At 36.4% G+C, this 19,797-nt stretch overlaps 5 protein-coding genes across 7 annotated transcripts; 3 read left to right on the top strand and 2 right to left on the bottom strand.

The window, feature by feature from the left end:
- Positions 1-36: 36 nt before the first annotated feature.
- Positions 37-5,344, top strand: LOC139101679 (testis-expressed protein 2). Its single transcript, XM_070655021.1, has 7 exons — positions 37-177; positions 306-1,512; positions 1,605-1,982; positions 2,122-2,293; positions 2,349-2,830; positions 3,096-3,168; positions 3,270-5,344. The coding sequence occupies exons 1-7, from the start codon at positions 129-131 to the stop codon at positions 3,597-3,599; spliced, it is 2,691 nt and encodes an 896-aa protein (XP_070511122.1). The 5' UTR covers positions 37-128; the 3' UTR covers positions 3,600-5,344.
- Positions 5,329-8,187, bottom strand: Metrn (meteorin). 2 transcript variants are annotated; one of them, XM_070655057.1, is made up of 4 exons: positions 7,743-8,187; positions 7,299-7,555; positions 6,350-6,920; positions 5,329-6,269 (listed from the first exon to the last, which is right to left on the bottom strand). In XM_070655057.1, the coding sequence occupies exons 2-4, from the start codon at positions 7,394-7,396 to the stop codon at positions 6,060-6,062; spliced, it is 879 nt and encodes a 292-aa protein (XP_070511158.1). In that variant the 5' UTR covers positions 7,397-7,555; positions 7,743-8,187; the 3' UTR covers positions 5,329-6,059. The 2 variants fall into 2 exon arrangements, with proteins under 2 accessions (XP_070511158.1, XP_070511159.1); XM_070655058.1 differs by having other exon boundaries at positions 7,766-8,187.
- A 438-nt stretch (positions 8,188-8,625) lies between these two features.
- On the top strand, positions 8,626-10,534 carry LOC139101693 (uncharacterized). Its single transcript, XM_070655052.1, has 4 exons — positions 8,626-9,136; positions 9,226-9,516; positions 9,650-10,313; positions 10,403-10,534. The coding sequence occupies exons 1-4, from the start codon at positions 8,723-8,725 to the stop codon at positions 10,405-10,407; spliced, it is 1,374 nt and encodes a 457-aa protein (XP_070511153.1). The 5' UTR covers positions 8,626-8,722; the 3' UTR covers positions 10,408-10,534.
- Positions 10,535-10,820: 286 nt separating this feature from the next.
- LOC139101703 (UPF0547 protein C16orf87) lies at positions 10,821-13,674 on the top strand. Its single transcript, XM_070655068.1, has 3 exons — positions 10,821-11,430; positions 11,956-12,144; positions 12,324-13,674. Exons 1-3 carry the CDS (start codon positions 11,380-11,382, stop codon positions 12,552-12,554), a joined length of 471 nt encoding a protein of 156 aa, XP_070511169.1. The 5' UTR covers positions 10,821-11,379; the 3' UTR covers positions 12,555-13,674.
- Positions 13,598-19,794, bottom strand: Sln (monocarboxylic acid transporter silnoon). Of its 2 annotated transcripts, none has more exons than XM_070655028.1 (9): positions 19,620-19,794; positions 19,229-19,403; positions 17,722-18,890; positions 16,843-17,108; positions 16,569-16,712; positions 16,113-16,420; positions 15,373-16,025; positions 14,705-14,925; positions 13,598-13,874 (listed from the first exon to the last, which is right to left on the bottom strand). In XM_070655028.1, exons 3-9 carry the CDS (start codon positions 18,129-18,131, stop codon positions 13,696-13,698), a joined length of 2,181 nt encoding a protein of 726 aa, XP_070511129.1. In that variant the 5' UTR covers positions 18,132-18,890; positions 19,229-19,403; positions 19,620-19,794; the 3' UTR covers positions 13,598-13,695. The 2 variants fall into 2 exon arrangements, with proteins under 2 accessions (XP_070511129.1, XP_070511128.1); XM_070655027.1 differs by having other exon boundaries at positions 19,238-19,403.
- Between the last annotated feature and the right edge of the window lie 3 nt (positions 19,795-19,797).

Raw genomic sequence — 19,797 nt, 5'->3', positions numbered from 1 at the left:
CCACTTTGGAGGACTGTTTGGTAATTAAACGCAGGGTCATCTTATCTCGCGATCGTGAAGCACCGACGTGCCAATGTCGTTATCAATAAGCTCTTGATACGACGGCCACTCAAGCTGAACGAGTAGCCATGGGCAGCAAGTATAGTCCAGGAAAGATCACTTTGGGTATGATAAAAGGTGAGTTGAAAAATATTCGATATTCTTAATGATTTACATGTTAATGTACATATCGTAAAAAATATATGAGTACAAAAAACACATGAAATTAGTTTGAATCTCACGTTGCATCTGCATCCTTACTGTAGGAAAACCGATTACTACATCGGTACCGGTGATTCACTATCGAGCCAACGACGATGAGCTGGAAGAATTCTATCCGAGTTCCTCCGATGATGAGAGACGTCTTACTCCGGAATCAGACAAGAGGATACCATCGAGCCCTTCCAAGAGTAGCGAGAATGGCCAGGGGCTGGAAAACGATGTGGAGAGACGTTCCATCGATGACAATGCATCTGAAGGTACTCCTCCATCTTCAGATCCATGGAAAGTATTGTCCGAAATAAAAGGAAAAATCACGAAGACGTTCGAGGAGAAAATCTCCGAAATGAAAAGCGACAGGAAGAAGAGGAAGCGGCGTAAAAAAAATAATTCCAGCGTCAGCGACTCGGAAGATTTGGGAGACGTCACGCCAACCGATGAAAATGTCAATGACAAGCAAGAGAAAGAGTCAGATCTTGCTCGGAGTAAGGGTAATACTTCGAGATTTGTGGGTTTCTCGCAAGTGAGAACCGGTTTGAAAACGAAAAATTCTCAGGACGACAGTGTAGAGAGTGGTGTGGAAGCTGCTGAATTTTCCGAGCATGCTCCTGAACTGCTACTTTTCGAATCGCAAGATGATTTTCACACGGAGGACCAGGAAAACGATACTGCATGCCGTCACAATTTTTCCCATCAGTCAGACGGATACGTACCTACGAAAGTAGTGAAATTAAGTGAATTGCTCGCCCGCATAAAAGACCACGTCTTTCAACAGTTGGGAAAGCAATTAGCTGCATTGTTAATCCTCGTTCTGGCTTTCTGTTTTCTCATTCCATTGCCACCTCATTTAGTCGGTTTTTTCTTAGGAGTCTTTGTTACAGTAGTGATATTCAAGCTAGCACAGAAGATCAGGGAAGTTTTAGCAACACCGTTAGACAAAAAACCTGCACATGTGGTAGTTCCGGTGTTAGAAATACTGGCAGCAGAGGAGCATGCAGTTCAAGAAAGATATGAAGGGTGGTTGAATGAGCTGCCGTATGTGTATGATCCTCAAAACTATCATGTAGCACGTACAAAATCGGTTTTCTTCAGTCTTGAAGGTGGAGTACTGCGCGTTATGGAAACCAGAATGAAAGTACCAAAAAGGGCAATATGGGACGAACCGAAACGAAAGTATAAGTTTACTAGAAAACGGATGTATAATCTTATTGGTGCAAAAATAGAGTTGGTACCGGAAGGACTTATTCGGAGAAGGTATAATTACATCGTACATAATTATTTAATATTTTCGTAATTACACACATATATATATATATATATATTTGTGAAATAAAAATATTTTACAGGAGATGGAGCAAAAAGTATCCAATTTGTATTACAATGGATCAAGGAGCATTAATAAATAGCACGAGTTTGAGCGACTGGACTGATCTCGGAAAAGAATTTCTTGAAGATGAAAAAAAAATCCAAGCGGAAGGAACTAGTCAGGAAATCGAGGAAAACACTTTAGGCGAAGAAACAAAAAGTGAAGATGATGATTCTAGATTAGAATATTTTAAGGATAATGAAGAGGATGAGTTTAAGATCGATGAGGATGAAGACGATGACGATCTTTCACAATCCAAATCCAGCAGGAGTATTTACGAGGATTGCCGCGACAACGAGGAAGTTACCAAGTGCAAACTTTATGTATTCGCACGCGCCGATCGAGAGAAAGAAGACTGGTAACGTTTCTCTTAAAATATTTTTCAAATAAAATAATAAAAATTTAAATTAATGTTTTAATTGCCGAAAATCAGTACTTAAACTTTCTGTTTTTTTTTTTAATTTTTTATTAGCATAACTTAGTGAAGAATTTTTCAGGTTTCGTAGGCTGACATTGGCGGCGTCTCTTTCGAAAAAACGACATTCAATTTGTTCCATAAATGATACTTGTGCGAATGCGATCTCTACGCAATCGGAAGTGACAGAACCAAAGTCGCCAGAGGCATCTTCTGACGCCACTTACAGTACCTACATGAACAAGTACCTGAATGTAAGTAATGTTGCGATCAAATTTTTATAATTTTAATTAAACGATCATCTTTCAGGTTGATCCTGAGGATTCTCCGAAAGAAAACGATGTCCTCTGGATAAATTGTCTTTTGGGCCGGTTGTTGTTCGATATGCACAGTTGCCCTGAAGCGATAAATCTTATTCAAGACAAAATACAACGTAAACTTTCTAACATAAAGCTTCCATATTTTATGGAAAGTCTTCTTGTGACAGAAGTAATGATCGGTCAAGATGCTCCGACGATCCATAAAATCACTAAACCAACTCTTGACGAGCGGGGACTCTGGTTCGATTTAAATATTACCTATAAAGGCAGCATAACAATGACAGTAGAGACAAAACTGAATTTAATGAAGCTAACACGCGCGAGTAGCGTGCCCGGGGATATTCTTGATGAGAAGACTGTTCCTATCAGATCACCGATATTCGATAGTGATGTGGAAGATAGCCCAGAGACATCCACTGAGGATGAAGATTTAGGAAACATCACATCGAGCCTTGCATCTAAAGAGACCACGTAAGCAAATTTTCAATTTAAATTATGATTCCATTTTCACTATTTCCCTAAACTTAATATAAATACTTCGCTAATTGCGTATCGTTCGATCGCGGGGAAAAAAATGTTGGACATGTGAAAGTTAGAGTCGCGTGAAGCACGCATTCACACCTGCCACCTCTACGCAATTTAACGCGTTATAAAAGAGTTTATATATATATATACATCGAATAACATACTGTACATACATGCAAATAGAGTTTTTATAATTTTTTGCAAATTACAGACCAATACAATCTTCTGGCAAAAAGTTTCTTAACATGGTCGATAAACTGACAGCCAATAAATATTTCCGACACGTAAGTGACGTTTTAATTATATTCAACTAAGCTGTTTATCTGTTACTATTAATAGTGCCCAAGTTTACGCTCATTAAACGACTACATCTTGTTCTTTATAGGCTACAGAGTTGTCTTACGTACGAAGGGCAATGGAAGGAGTCTCCAACACAGAGATTCGTTTTATGGTCAGTGTATCTGGCATCGAGGGCTGCCTTTTGGTGAACATTCCTCCACCGCCCTCTGATCGTCTGTGGTACGGTTTCAAGACAGTCCCGAAAATCGCTCTTACCGTGCAACCAACTCTCGGTGAAAGGACTGTCAATATTGTATACGTAAGTAACTGGATCGAAAATAAATTACTTAGGGAGTTCGAGAAACTAGTCGTTCTACCAAATATGGACGATTTGGTCCTGCCACTTTGCCCAAATTATCCCTTTACTACAATATAAACGAATCTTGCGCCGGCCAAAACAATCTCCTGCTTTTTACATATTTTTTGTCTTTTTTTCTTAGTATATTTTGTGAATAATATATAATATTTTATATTTAACGCTGTTGTGTATCAATCAAGAAATCTCATAATTTTCTCCAATACAGCGATTTATCAAAATTTCATACATAGAATTTTGCGAGAAATATAAAGAGACTAAAATGTAGTTGTTGACTGTTTTTATACGATTTTTTAATTATATCATTATTTATCAGTAAAGAACTATATTAGCCGAGCATATCTTCTACAAAAAAAAAAAAAAAAAAGCGGGAAGAATGATTGTGATATATTACATACGTTAGTTTACTTTTATAAAATTCAATATAAAATAGAAAAGACGAGTTTATTATGAGTGAGCATTATTTTTATTAGAATATGTGATGAAAAAGATATAACGAGCGAAAGATATATGTTTTCATTGATGTTAAATACAAACCTCGCTATTTTTTTTTAGTTATGTATAAGTGCAGTGGATATTTTAACATCGAGTGAAATTAATATTACAGAGAAAAGAATACGTATTAGTGTTATCGTTGAATTAGTCATTTACTATAGACAGCTAATGAGATATATTTTGTTAATTTATAATTTATTAGTTAGTTTTAAAATAATTGAGTTATAGTAAAATTAAAAATAATCAGTAAATTTGGGCAAATAAAATTATAGTATTAAAATTACTAAAAAAAAAATATATATATATTTATATATATATGAAACAAAATGGCAAACTTATAAAACGATTTTCGCGTCTTCATGATTAGATTTATTGTAACCTAATAAATAATTAGGTTTGTAAACAAAGTGTAGTTGCAATTGATAAAATATGTAAAAAAAGTGACGTGATATGGCGTGATAATTACGTTTGTAAAAAATAGAACAATATTCGCGTAGGATGCAAACGCGGTCTAAAGTATTAATTTTGCGTATACGACTGTAATACAAAGTAGTATTGTTAAATTTATTTAAAAATAAATATGTAAATTTTATTTTTCCGTAGTCTGTTGTAAACTATAAAGTTATATATAAGTAGTCCATGGCTTTTCAACGAATATAGCAGAAAGATTTACTCACCTCTGTCTCTGATCGGTAAATTGTTCTACTCGTTCAACGACATAGCAAAAAAAGCGAGATGTTCATTAATATATAATCAAATGTACAGTTTGTATCTATTAGTCAGCTTGATCTGTAAGCTGTTATTTTGTTTGATACTATAAAAATATATATACGTAAACGTTCGTGTATGTGCGTGTCTCAGGGAGATTATATATAGATTAAATTCTGGATCCACAATGTGATTTTGTTGCGGTAGAAACCACAATATTTTTAAATAAACGAAAATCCTTTTATATTAAAGTAAAATAAATTACACTATAAAGGCCAATTTTTATATGTTTAAATGTAAAATTAATTGCAATAAAGCAAATATATTTTGTAAAGGTTTTTCAGACGACATTCTGTTTAAGATACACGTACCGTTGCCGAACTTGCATGGTTCCAGAATTAAATCACAGAGGTATATTAAACAGTTTTTGCAAAAATTAATTATTGTATATTATTTATATACTGTATATATATACTGTTTCTCTATCTTCCTTTTCTAAAAAATCTCTGTTTAAGTAAAACAATGCAAAACAGATACATGATTTTTAATCCGCGATGGATAGAGTGCGAACAAAAAAACACATAAATTGTTTTATTTCCAAACATCTTTATTTTTATCGCACATATATTCTAATATATTGATAAGAACATTATTCCAACCGGTAATGGAATTCATAAAAATACTTCTGTTCATTAAATCTATATAAAATTATTACGATCAATATAAACAAAAAATATACTGAACTCTGCGACGAGTTGGTGAACTCGCGCAATAACATCCCAATGTATCTAGTATCCTAATCATTGCGCATTTTCTCTTGACAAGTACTATCAGCTTTTCAAGAACAAGTTTTCTACATTTTCCAGAAATATAAATATATAATAAAATATTAATTTTTGTATAAATTCAAATATATTTTACTTTAGTAAAATTTTAATTAACTCATTAAAAAATATTTTTATAAAAAACTTCAAGAGAAAGTGAGCATGAGATATTATATATGTAATAATGTTTCTACTCTATAGATCAAGTATTAAGACAGGTGTGCTTTCCATTCTCACACACGATTCACCGTGTTTCTCTTAATGCAACAAATAATATCACAGTTTGGAGATCGACAATCTGACAGTACACAGTATGTACATAAAAAGTGATGTTACCTATTTACAAGTTTCTTCATATGAACGGCAGTTTTTTTCTGGCAATACTTTATCAGTGATCGCAGGGATCTCGTCATGTGTTGCTCATATTTAACGTATCGCGTATAATTTTTTTTTTTTACGACTTTCCGAAAGAGAATCCGTTAAATTGCATTTGCTAACTGTGAAGAACGCAAGGCGCGTTATCCATTTCACGTACAATTTCCATCCACGTTTCCAGTCTAGGCGCGCATACTAATGTAAGATCTCCGAGGCGTCGTTTGGCCATTATCACAAATTCACCGTGACCGTGTCGTGCATCACATGCCATTGGTACTCTCACACGTGTGCTTTTCTTTAAAGATGCCGTCACATCAATTTCATTACCCTGTTAATAAGTGTTATTTTGTAAGTGGACTTACATGTAATTAAATATCAAAATTAAAAGCAAAGAACTTCAAGTCTTACCTCGGCTTCTTGAGGCACGTAGCGAAGAATCTTGGTGGCTCTGAGTATCAATTCAGAAGTGTCCAATTCGAAATTTTGCTCCACGGCAGTGACGGTACCCTTAGCAACCAAATCACTCTGGCAGTAGGCCTTTGCTAATTCATCCATTGTACAAGGTCTGCATTCCTCCTCTTCGTCCGGCACGCGCAGCGTGCCTCCCTTCACTGAGCTTGGCTCCAGATCATACTGCAACTTGACTTTGGCTCTTTTAAAAGAATAATCGTCCTCTGCTTCCATGTAAAGTGCAGCCGTGTACTTCCGCGACCGAAAGCATCGGTGTGAGAGCTCGTGCTTGCCATCTGATGGAGAGTAGATTTGCCGCAGCTTACCACTGGCTTCTAAAAATACCCGAACGGGTCCAGAAATCTTAACACAGGCACGAAAACCCAGGTAGTCACTGGAATTAGTCCCGGAGAAGGAGCTTGGAAAGGAGAAAACCACTCTCAAGGCATCACGTGGATAACGCCACAGAACAGTTCCCCGGGTACAGCGCAGATATACTGGTCGCACACCACCGCCTTCTCCTCCTCCACTGTAAAAAATATTTACATGTCAATTGATGCCTTTATATTATATAAAAATATCGCAACAAAAGAAAGAAGGCATACTATTAAAAAGAAAAAAAAAGAAAAAAAAAACTAAACATTAATACAGCACCATATGCTTAATTAAAAATACAAAGTGTACCAGACAACAAATGCGATTTTATCCTAACAAAGTTAAAGAGCTATCTTCAAAATCTTTCCTAAAACAAAAGTAAAATAAAAAATAAAGTATAGTTATAAATTTCGGCAGAATTAATTTTTCGCTAGGATCGAAAGCGCGGAGTCGCATTCGACGCTTTATATTACGGCCTTGGCGCGTGAAAGTTCGCGGGCGAGAAAGAGAGGCTGAGTAAAAAAATACAAACCTTCCGGACCAGTCGCACTGATCTGCAGCGGTATGCTCATAAGCGTACGCGCTCACGCAGGCAAGAACGAGGGCTGCGATCGCCGCGCGTTTCTCCATGTTTCACTGTTCCTTATTGCTTCTCTCTCAATTTTCTTGGCACAGTTCGTCGGCCAACGCAGCGTCACATTCTCGACGCCTCGCAGACGCCTCCAGATCGGAATGCAACCCTAGGCCGCCACCACCGCCTCCTCCCGCCCGCATTCGAATTAAGTGCCCCTGGAAACAGCAGAGAGAAGTTAGATATAGAGTGTGCGAACCCCTCGAAAAAGCAGAACATGTTTAGAGAGAGAGGCATAGCTGAAAGTATCCGACTATCTTTGTCGGATCGCACATACGATCCGACAAAGATAGTCGGATACTTTCAGCTATGCCTCTCTCTTTAAGCATGTTACACCCCCACTACCTGATTTGCTGTGGTTCGCGTACTTTATTTCTCTCTGGAAGACAGTCCTGCGGGCGTCCTTAGAGCATCACAGCTTCTGGTGGAGAATGAGAGAGCAGCTCCGAAGGCTCCGAAATTCTTCTGGCGCGTGTTGCAACACCAACGGCGGCCGCTTTCAGGTTTCTAGGCGCCAACAGCACCTTCTTCGTCCGCGTAGGCGGCTCGAGTATCCTTCTCCGAGACACGCGGAAGAAGGCAAAGTGGTTCCCCTATATGGCAATCGGTCCCGCACGAAAAGAAAGATTAACAAGGGCGATCATTCGCGAGATTCACCCGACGGACGCCCGCGAGCGTCCCGGAAGGCCCGTCCTCTCGAGAACGCAATCTGGCACGTTCCGCACACCTTCCTGCGTTTTCCTCGAGGTCACGTCCAGTTCGTCGACAGCACACTTCCGACTCTACCAGACTCTACGAGATATCCCGTCGATCTTCCTACTCTCTCCGCCGATCTAACGGCACATGCGCAGAGAACGGCGGCGAGAGCGCGGTTCAACACGGTTGTTCTGCTTTTGTTTTACAAGCGACAAGCGGCAAATGTGCGGTTAATAATCAAAAGACGAGCTACAGAGTAAGTAGATATTAGATCATGGCAGGCTCATGGCAAGCTTTATAATTGTCTCGTTAATTTTTCTATATCTATATTGAAGCGAAAAACTTACGCGTTTTTTTTTTTTATTGTTTTTATTATGAAAAAAAAAAATATATATATATTATAAATTATTTATTTGTAATAAAAAAAACTTTTGTTTCAGTTTAGTTATTTTTATGGTTTCCTTTATGGTATTGTTATTTTGCCGACCTTCTGCGCAAGTACGTCTACCTGAGTCCTTTTGTGATGGTGAGTTACACGAGACAGCGGGATGCTTTCGACTTAACCAATATATAGCGTTTTTGATACCATGTGCCTTGGAAGCCTCGTAAAGTAATCACGATTTTTCAAAATGCAGGAATCAAATATAAGCGATGAAGTGCAGCTTGTGGAGTTGGACAGCAGTGATGATGATAAAGCACTTATTCAAGACTTAAAAAGTTTCACAGAATTATCAGATTCAAGTATTTATAGTGATGAAGACAAAGAATATCATCCTCTGGACCAAAGTTTCGAAAAAGTAAAGAGGAGGAACGACGACGAATTGAAGAATAATTTTACTAATGCTTTTATTTATTGTAAGAACCTGTTCGAAATGGAGGATTTAATAACCGACGAGCCACCAGAGTATATGTCAGATGCATCCATCGCTATGGGCGAGGAGTTCTTTAAAGAAATAATGTATATGCTGGAAGATCGAAAAGTTGTAACAGAAGAAAATTTAATATTTACCAAGCATAAAATTAATAAAAAAAAATTTGAGGAGGTATGTTTTAAATTTTTAATATCTTTTGCACCTTTTATTTTCATAGTTGATAAAAAATAATGTAACTAATGTAATTCTTTTACTAATAGCCTGGAGAAAATTCTGAGGATGTAGATTGTATAGAAAGACGACAATCTTTTACTTCATATGAGAACGTTCCATTGTTTTACAAGAAAAAAGTGGTTGCCATTGCGGAAAAGCATCCACGATGGACATTAGAGACTTTTCAAAAAAAAGGCTATAATCGATTAAAAAGCAAAAATATGCTACGGTTGTGGATAGAAGACGTGAAGCAAGGTGGGACACATATTGATAAGTGGAGACACATCGAAACGCGGACCTTTGAATTTTTTCAAGAAGCAAAAGAGAATTTTGAACAGGTAAATATTGAAAATAAAAAGTTAATTATTTATTATTTTATGAACGTGTTTTGTCAGAACATAATTTGTAAAACAGATTCTGCTTGTATTGTATAATTAGAAAAATTTTGAAGATGAACATCCGTTGTTTTAGGTCACAACAAGAACTTTACAACAGTGGGCGATGGCGATAGCTCTTCCATTTTTAACTAACAAATTTAATTTTTCCGCGAGCCGCAGTTGGGCCGAGCGATTTAAAAGTAAATACAAAATTAGATCGAGGAAAATGACAAAATATGTAAGTAATAAAGAATACGATTCTTCTTGGGAAGAAGTCTTGAGGGAATCTGAACGATTTCAAGCGAAAATTAAAGCAATTATGCTCGAATTTGATTTTAATTTTATTATTAACACGAGTCAGATGGAATTTCAGCATCAAATGTTAATTGCACCAGTGTTAAAAACCTTTCCCTTAAAACGAAAGCTACAAGAAGAATATGAGAATACTTATTTTTATACCTTACAATTTTCTATAACAGCGTCGGGAAAGATGCTACCTGTTGTCTTTCTGTGCATGCGGGAACCGACAGGGAAGTTTAATTTTGCAACAAAAAAGAAAATAAATAAATTAATGAGTTATTATAAAAATGTCTTTGTTACGTGCTCTAAATCAGGCAAAATGACAAATTTGTCGTATATAAATTATCTGAAATACTGTCTGTCTCCGTATGTAGAGAAAAATAAATTTTTATTATTAGTAGATTCGCTAGGAAGCCAACCTGTTGACACATATGATGAGATCTTTGAAGATGAGCTAGGTAGGACTTCTTGCTCTGTAAAAGTAATTCCATCAAAGTGTGTCTCTTTTTGTCATCCTTGTAATAAAAGGGGATACTTTTGTTATCAGATTAAAAGTTTTGTTAAGCGATTTCACAATTTTCCCGGCGTTTATGAAAAGCAAGAAGAGCTTCAAACTCTAGAAGGTGTGATAAAATTGCACTCGTTATTGTTACATCAGTTGAGCGCTCCTGTATTCGAACCGATGATTTTGTACGCGTGGTTTGCGTCGAAATTAATCGAAGACGAACCAAAAATGATAAACATCAAAGACATTTGTTTCCCCGTCGAAATATTGAAAAACTTGTGTTCATGCAACAACGTAGGATTTATACGATGTGCGCATTGTAATTTGATATTGTGTATTGACTGTTTTTATGATTTATATCATCCAAAGACATGTAACTTAGTATTATATAAGAAAGAGATCTCTGATAATTCTTCAGAAGATGAAGATAAGTAATTGTACTAAAGCGAAATTTATTTGAGTGTTTTTATTGACACATATATATATATATGTATATATACTTTTTTATTTTTTATAAATTTCAAAAAGATTGATAATTTCTCGTGCAGTTTTCTTTTCAAATATTAAACGTGTATCACGAAATGTATTAACTTTTTTTGTTAAAAATATGTCTTGTATTAATTTAACTGTCAATAATTATGTTTTATTGTAAAAAAAAAAAAAAATAAGTTGCTAAAATGATTTAAAACTGCAGTATAAAAAATATCGTTGCACTTGAAAGTAATAGTTATATTTTTTTAACATTTTGAATATTTAAATCATTTTGAATTATATTTTTTGATAGACGGCCTCAATAAAACCCACGCTATTTTATCGGTCGTTTCTATCTGCATCTCACATTTACCGATGTGATGTTACAACCTTCGAGTTGTCTACCGAGTTTTGGCACTAATGATTCGTGGCGCTGAGTGAGCACATCAAAGAGCCATAATTGCTTGTTTCTTTGTTACGATTGTCATGTTTACACTTCCTAATCGGAAGTAATATCCGTAATATTCGAGAACAGTTCGGCTCGAAATATGGCCAAGACTAAAACGATTAGTAAAGGATGCCCGAAATGCGAACAGCAGGTATTTAGTTTCTATCGTATATTGTAATTTATGTGTACATGTATACATTATACATATATTTTTTTATTTACACATATATATTTATAATATTACGTTTAATTCATGTAGTGGAACGTTCCATTTTAACCTCGTAAAAAATGGACTCTTATTTTTATTATTTATTAAATTTTTTTCTTTATAATCTTTAAATTTTATTAATTTTTTATACATTAAATTCGATATTGTAATGCAGTGTTGAAATACAATGTAAAAATTATTATTTTTTTTTTTTTAGAAACATACGTATACGACATTCTCCAGACATTGATTTTTTAATGGAATTTAGATGGCAGTTATTAAATTATATATTTGTATTGATGAGATTTATATTTTTTGTTAATTATACAATGTATTATTTTGCAGACCTTGTAAATTTTGTAGGATAAGATAATTTATTCCTACTAATAATAAATTAATTTTATATAAATTACATACACAATTGAAAATCTTATTAATAACCTTGTGGTTTGCTTTTATCGTAATTAGGTACCCGTTGCTTGCAAAGCTTGTCCTTGTGGACACTCTTTTTTCAATGCACGACGCAACTCTATCAAAAGCCCACCCAGTCCTGATGGTGGAGTCATGAAGACAAGAAGAACAAATCGTATTAAACGTGAGAAGCCAAATTATTATGATGCTTTGGAATACGATAAACAAATGAAAAAAAGTGCAAAGGTAAAGTAACATTTTTTTTAACTTTTTTAAATCCAAAAATTTACTAGTTTGCAATTTTGTCTCAGTTTATATTATTTTCACGTAAAGATTAATGTGCATATATTTTTTTTCTTTTCTTTTTTAATACATACGATAATATACATTATTATTTTTTGAAAAAAGATTTGATGTTTCTGTAGATCAGACGAACCACTGACAATGTGAATGACATTGATTGTCGGCAATTGAATAAAAAGAAAAAACGAAAAGGTAAAGGAAAAGGCAAAAGTGGCAGTAATAATGGTATGAATGACGATGACGATGAAATGGATGGAATCAATGGATTATCTCCTGAAAAGCAGCTCACTTGTTCTCTTATATTGCAAGAACTGAACAACAAAATGAGAGTGGTAGCATGGAAGCCTACGTGAAGTCCGCGGTAAATGTAGGTTCATTCTTTTGATCTCATCATTAATCATAAGTCCAACGTGGTCGCTTTATTACGCACGTTGACGAAGTGCAAATGAAAGTTACCGCGTTTCAGCCTCCATACAGAAACTGCCATGAAAATCCTTTAATTGATGTAATTTTTCACAACATTCATACTTATTATTTTTTTTTCTTATTGTGATTGAGAAGTGTGATGTTATCTGAAGCTTTTGCATACGAAATATGTAAGCTTAACAACTGAATTGCGCGTCCTACTTGTACCATTTGTACTTCTCACCTAGCGCTAAATATAATCGTCTGATTCTTAAGATTATTCTTAGAATGCTGACAGGGTGATCGCGAATAACGTTGAATAATCATTGTGTCATACTCGCGATCGGACTGCCATATATATATATATATATATATATATATAGCATAGAATGCAAATATACATTTTACACTTTTAAATCTTCCGAGATTACTTGTAGCAAGCATTATATTTATACATATCTACATATACCTATTTGAAGATTAAAAAAAGAAAGAGTTACATAAGTCATAACTTAACGTGTAAATATTTAGTTATACATATATACATATATATTGTAAAGAATTTATATTATAAATTATATTTATATTATCATCATTTTTTAAATATCGTGCATACTTACTGAAGACATCAATTTACTTTTTTATATGATAATCACCCTTTCCATTATATAAATGACATTCATATTAAAATATTAAATTAATAAAAAGTGATTTTGTATATATATATGTAATAGTAATATGTAAAATATAATTATTAAACATGTAGTACAACGAAACTTCTTGAAGACTCAACTTAAATCAGGAGACGGATGTAATTCAGGAATATTTTTGTTATTTAAATTTATTTCAGTATTTAATTTAACAGGTTTAAATCATCAAAGTGAATGCGTCATGAATTTAAATTAGTTATTTAATTATATAAATTATCTGGTATAAAATGTAGTATAAAAAATGATAGGGAATTAATCATGGAGATTCAATAAGTATCGTATTTTCTTATTTTAATGACAACTGTTACGATTTATTAATTTTATTTTCCTATTACACATTAAATCACTTTATAGTCAACGATCACATTTTCAAAATAATTTACCCTTTTATGGTAGTGTCCTTTTGACGATTGTTATTTTCGGCGTTCACGGGCAGCTTTGTTGGGTTTGCTTGATTCTCGTTGAAAACCAAAAGCAGAGGTAAACCCCCTATGACCATACATGTCCCCATACATAGAAAGCATACGGTGTAACTTCCCGTTACATCGCGGAGATAGCCTGAAACATTATTATTATACAATCAGCATAATATAAATGTCAATTAAAATCACGAAAATTAATTATAAATATACAAAATCTCAATTTATTATTTCGTCTTTAATTCATAAGTTAAAGTGCGTTTGAAATTAATCAGGCAATCATATTTTAAAGAGTTATATACAGGGAGTAATAATATTATATTATTATCCATTTAATGGGCTTTGAAATAATGTTATTCACCTTTAACATATTGTATAATGAAATAATTCGCTGTAATATTACCGGTGACCTGACATTTTCTTTAAAGAAAAATCGATTTTGGATTAGTAATGGCTATGGTGTTTTATATCTATTTTAAAATTATCCGAGCGATCAATATAACTATCTTGTATAAATTTATTAAGATAGAAAAAAAGCATGAAATGAACAAAATTTACAGAAAATTATTAAACATTTTCTGCTTTTAATAAAAAATATCAATATTAATTTATCCTGTCTTATACGTCGGTTTGTCACTTTATTATTTATTTAAAAAAGCAACCCTGACTTAGCAGTGGCTGTTCATACACGTACACGTGTGCACGTACGTGTACATTTTATATTTTTATCTTTATATACTCTTAGACGTAATTATGCAGAATTAATGTAATATAGCGGGACTCAATATCTTTTCTGCTGTCTCATCAGAGACTTGCACGGATGCCTTTATCTGATCAGAGGACAGTCGATAAATTCAAATTAAAGGGAGATAAGAAAAGGTATGTTCGGCAAATGAAAGAGCAAATCGGCTGCCTTTGCAAGATTGTAACGTACAGTTTCCGGAGCGAAAGCTCGGCCTACGTATGTACCTGTAAGAGGCGGAATGGAAATCGCTCCGAAGCTCTGAAACATCCTCACCAGACCATAGCTGGACGATATTTTGTCGGTGCCGTATTGATCGGCGAGCAGGACGGGAACTAAAAGGAACCAACAGCCTAGGCACAACCCGTACATGCCGACGGAACATGCCAGTACGTAAAAGGAGTGAGCCATCGGGATCGCCAAGACTGCCACACCAGCACCTACCACACTTTTCAACAAAAAAAAAAAAAGAATCAATTATTTAACGCCTATACACGTTTTCGTTTCATCGCCTTTAACAAGAAAATCCGTCTAAATACATTTAAGACGAATATTGCATTAAAATAATTAATTGTCCGTTCATTAATTATTCAGACCGGAGAAGCGATCCCAGAATATTTCTCAGGGTTCAAAAATATCTTTTGGACGCGATTTATAATTTTGTAGTGTCGCGAGTGAGGCGAATAGAAACGATCTATGAATATTGCTAAATCTGGGAATGCTTTTCGTAATATACTCACCAGTGGATAAGATATAATAAATTTTGTAAAGTCTAATTGTGTTTCTCTCTACTGGCATATTTCACGAGTTCTGTCTTAGCTATCTTACGACGTACAAATTCAATTTCGACAATTTATAAAGATTATGAGTCGCATGTGTGAATGAAATCGCTTACCTGCCGATATACCCTTTTCGCCGGTCGAATAACTTAAGGTCCGAAAGCCAGCCGAGACCGAGCCTACCGCACAAATCTAAAACCGCGGAGATGGCTACCAAGTAACCGGCTTCCGATTTGCTGTAACCGGCGGCGTGGACATACGCTGGCAAATAGTACAGCATATACGGGCTGCCGGTGGACATCAGACTGACGGAAATGCACATCATGATAAACTGCGGATTTTTCAGTAGCGACAGATCGAGATAACGCGTCAGTCTTTGCATGAATGTGATCTTGTATTCAGTTGAAGCTGCGAGTGTCAAGGACGGCATCCTGTTTGGAGGCGACGGCGGTGCCTGTTGCTGTTCCGGCGGACCCATCGCTGTCGCAGACGATTTCAACGATCTGAGGGACGTTCTGGCGGCTTTGTACACGCATGTAGAATCCGTCGACAAGTCCTCCACGCTGTGCAGGATACTGGAGCTACGAATCTTGGAAATAGGCTTCAGACGGAGGCTTTCACCCATCACATCCTTTTCCTCATCGCTGTCGGTTAGTTCGACTGCCACCACGCTGTTCTGGTGGAATAATTCGTTCAGTGCGTTGTGCCGGGCAGTTGGGTCGTTGGCGAACAATAATTCCAATTTCTGTTGCTTCCACTTATCCTGGTCCTAAAAAAAAAAAAAAAAGAGAAAAAAAACCCCGATGAGTCATAAATTATTGACGACTATGTATTTTAATTAAAAATTTAATTGTACCTGCTCTTTTGGTTCTTTCTCAAACTTTTCCACCGTCTCTACCGAGACGTCTTCCTCAGGGGCATAATTTTCATCCAATGGTCGGTACAACGTCGCGCTGACACATACGTGCAGCATGCAACCGCCTAATAATAATATTGTACCGTGAAAGCCAAAATCCTTCACCAGAAATTCGATTAAAAGCGGGAACACAAAGCTACCCGCGGCAGTGCCAGACACGCAGATCCCGTTCGCTAGAGCGCGATGCTTGTCGAAGTATTGAGACACCAGTATTATACCAGGCGTTGTTGACAAGCCACCACCAATACCTGTAAGAACATTTTTTATTTTGCCGCATCTCGGTAAAATTCGAAATTGATACTGTGCAACGATGCAATGAAATTAGGTTAGGTACATACGACGACGGAATCGACTGAACGAAGAGTGAGGGTAAGATCTAATATTCAAATTGCAAACCTGTCAGCACTCCAAATGTAAAAAAGAGGTGTATCAATCGTGTTGCAAAGTAACTAGTTGTGAGTCCTAAAGCACAAAAAAGCCCTCCTACGAAAACCACCGTTCGACAGCTGTACTTCTGACAAAGCATACTCGTTACTGGAGCTGCGAAATTAAAAAATATCGTTATATGTCGATGAGTAAGATCAGCGAGGCTCGTAGGTGTCAGTAATAATCTTCTTATCAAACAACAGAAAGCTATGAGAACGCAAGGGCTTTGTACAAGGATACTCACCGAGCGCCAGACATAGACACGTCAGAATCGCTGGTATCCAAGACGCGACCGAGGCAGATGAATCTTTAAAAGTCTCCATGACTTCTACATAGAGCACGCCGTAGGACTTGACCAACCCGGCCACCCAGAACTGCACGAAGAAGGCGCCGAACACCACCACCCAACCGTAACCACCGTCCAGTGGAGCGTACGTGATGTTCCGGGGTTTCTTGGCTTCGTTTTTCTGCCTGGATTTTCTTCTCTTTGGAACTGCATTCCTGGCGTATCTGAATTAGAATTAAAACAGTTAGTCAAGCGTACAATTGTTCGCAAACTACGAAAATGCGAAAAAATCTGCGACTACCCTACGCAGTAAATTTTTATGAAACTTGAGAATTTTAATCTTTCTTTTTTTTTTTTTTTTTAATTTTAATATACTTGGAAACTAATACTAATACTAGGTACTGGATACTAAAAGTTCAAGCAAAGATTATAACATAAAAATCCTTGCTTATGTAACGGAAACAGTCTGTAACGTGAATTTAATACGTGGGAAGAGATAATCGTACAAACATATATAGGTAAATGGCAAAACTTTAACGTGCGCAAATTAAAATCAAACATGTTTTCTATTACGCATTTATATTTTGTAAAACATATAAAATTTATATAACTAATTAAATTTATATTACAGGACTTATTAAATTATATGTTTTTGTTTTCTCTAAAATTGATGGAAATAATTGCATGCAACAGCTGAATACTACGGTAAATAGCGCGGTAATTAACAAGAGGATCAAAACGCATAGAAATCATCGGCATAAGCAAGCACACAATTGCCGCTCGTTTTCCCGATACCTGATCAACACACCCCCGACAATTATTCACTCCGACACCGACCTGAGCTCCCGGGATTTGGCGATGAGCGGCCGAGCAGTGAGGCTGGATATCGTCAGCAGATTGTCGTTATCCTCGTCCTCGACGGTGCCCTCGGGGCTCTGCAAGTGTGGCGGTACGATCGGCGTCGACGTCGCCGTCGTCTGAACCGCCAGGGAGGCCGGTCGCTTTGGCGATGGTACCCCGATGGCGATACCGCCGCTCAGATCAAACACCGGCGCCGAGTGAATGGAGAACAGCGAGCCCAGCTGTGTCGCGGGTTGATCATTCATATTCTCGTCGATGAGATTGCCGCCGGTGACAGCCATCTCCTGGGACGTTGCCGTGGGAACGCCGACGTCGACGTCGACGTCGGCCAGCAGGTTCGATGCCCGACACGCGTCCTGAAAGCTCCATTCTCGTGGTAGCGACATGTTTCCTCGGCGGCTTCCTCGGCGGAACCGGGGGGACCGTAATACATTGGATTGTGTTGCTTGGTGGTTCGCGCGTCGTTTTTATTCGATCTGGTCTCTCTGGTCGTTCCGACAGCTCCTCGAGCTCTCTTTTCTCGCTCTTTGTCTCCCTCGTCCGATGTTCACCCTCTCGCCTGCTTCTCCACCGATTGGAGAACAGTTCGCTTGCTTGAAGGTGATATCTATTGCAAGGGTGCTGTGATGATCATAGGACTTTCGTATTTCTTTTTTCCTTTTATCGTACCGCAAACCTCTCGATGAGAGGGCCACGGTCTCTTTTGTTTGATTTTTAAAGATAAGCCTCTACCAAGCTTGAAACTCGGAAAGTAGAAGTGTCAATGGTCGACGGTCAGTGTCTTCTTGTTTAGCTGCCAAAGCACTTCTCTCGACCTTCTAATGTAGACTGAGATTCTCTCAGTGATCACAAGAGGGGTGCGCACGCAGGTTGGTGGAGGGTTGCTACTAACTGGAAATTTACAGCGGGATCGATACATCGGTGACGCTGACGCGCAAAGGCATCTTCGCGGATATCACCCCACGAGCGATCCACGTGCGAGCATACTGATAGAAGGAAAAACCACGCTTGTGACGGGTTCGAGACAAGGGCCATCATTTTTGAACGGATGAAACTGGGTTACATGAATATGGAATCATGCGAAGCCTTTTGATAGAAGTGCAACTCGTTACATTTAAAACATCACTTGCGAACAGCATTAAAATCTGAAATGTTAATTAAAACTAAATTATTGTAAAAGAAAAGATTTTAACTTAATTTTAACGTTCTAATATTAAAAAATATTTGTTATATAAAATTACTTAGAGTTGCAATTTTTGGAACATGACATTTCGTAATATAGTCGAAAGTGAGCAACCTATATTTCGTAGAGACACAATGCTTTATAAAAGGTTATTATTTGTGAAATTATGATAAGTATTCTGATTTGAAAAATCATAGCTTGTCAACTTGATAACCGTATAATTTATGTACAGTTATAAATTTAAATGGGCTTGAAATTTCCACGACTTAAAATAATTGCAAATCATTCACAAAATATTACATCTGAGACCTCATTAGAAAGCGCATCACATTGCGGTTTAAGCTGATTGTCTAGTCGGCCTTCGGCTGTCCTTATGTCATATAGCGCATTCCTATTACCGTAATTACCTGGTAACAGTAATTGTGGCAGAAGTTTGCGCAGGTTTAATTTCGTAAATTATGCTGCGTTCAGATACCTGTAATTTAATTACATACACGAATAATAAAAAAAAAATACAATCGCTTTTTTTAATTCAGTATATGTTATTTTGTCGGAGAAAGATAAATTTGCCTAATCAATTAATTTTTTAAGTAAGAATAATTTTTAAAAGACTCGCAAAATAAATTATGTGTAATAAATAGAAAACTTTATATTTTTTTTCAAGAGTAATAACAATAACGGCACAACTTACTGATAATATTAAATGTTGAGCGACTGTTTCGTATGGCATCGTTTGAATTTGGCGAATTCTTGATGGCGGAGGCGACTTCTACGCGCAGCATCCAACTGGATCAATGACAAATCTCCGATTACATCCCCTGCGCTCGCGCTCTATCTTGGAGGTACAGCATTAGCGCTTGGGCTGTTCC

The sequence above is a fragment of the Cardiocondyla obscurior genome, linkage group LG04 (assembly GCF_019399895.1).
Source record: "Cardiocondyla obscurior isolate alpha-2009 linkage group LG04, Cobs3.1, whole genome shotgun sequence".
NCBI lineage: Eukaryota > Metazoa > Arthropoda > Insecta > Hymenoptera > Formicidae > Cardiocondyla > Cardiocondyla obscurior.
The sequence above is the reverse complement of the archived record's forward strand: the minus strand, read 5'-3'. Positions and strand labels throughout refer to the sequence as shown.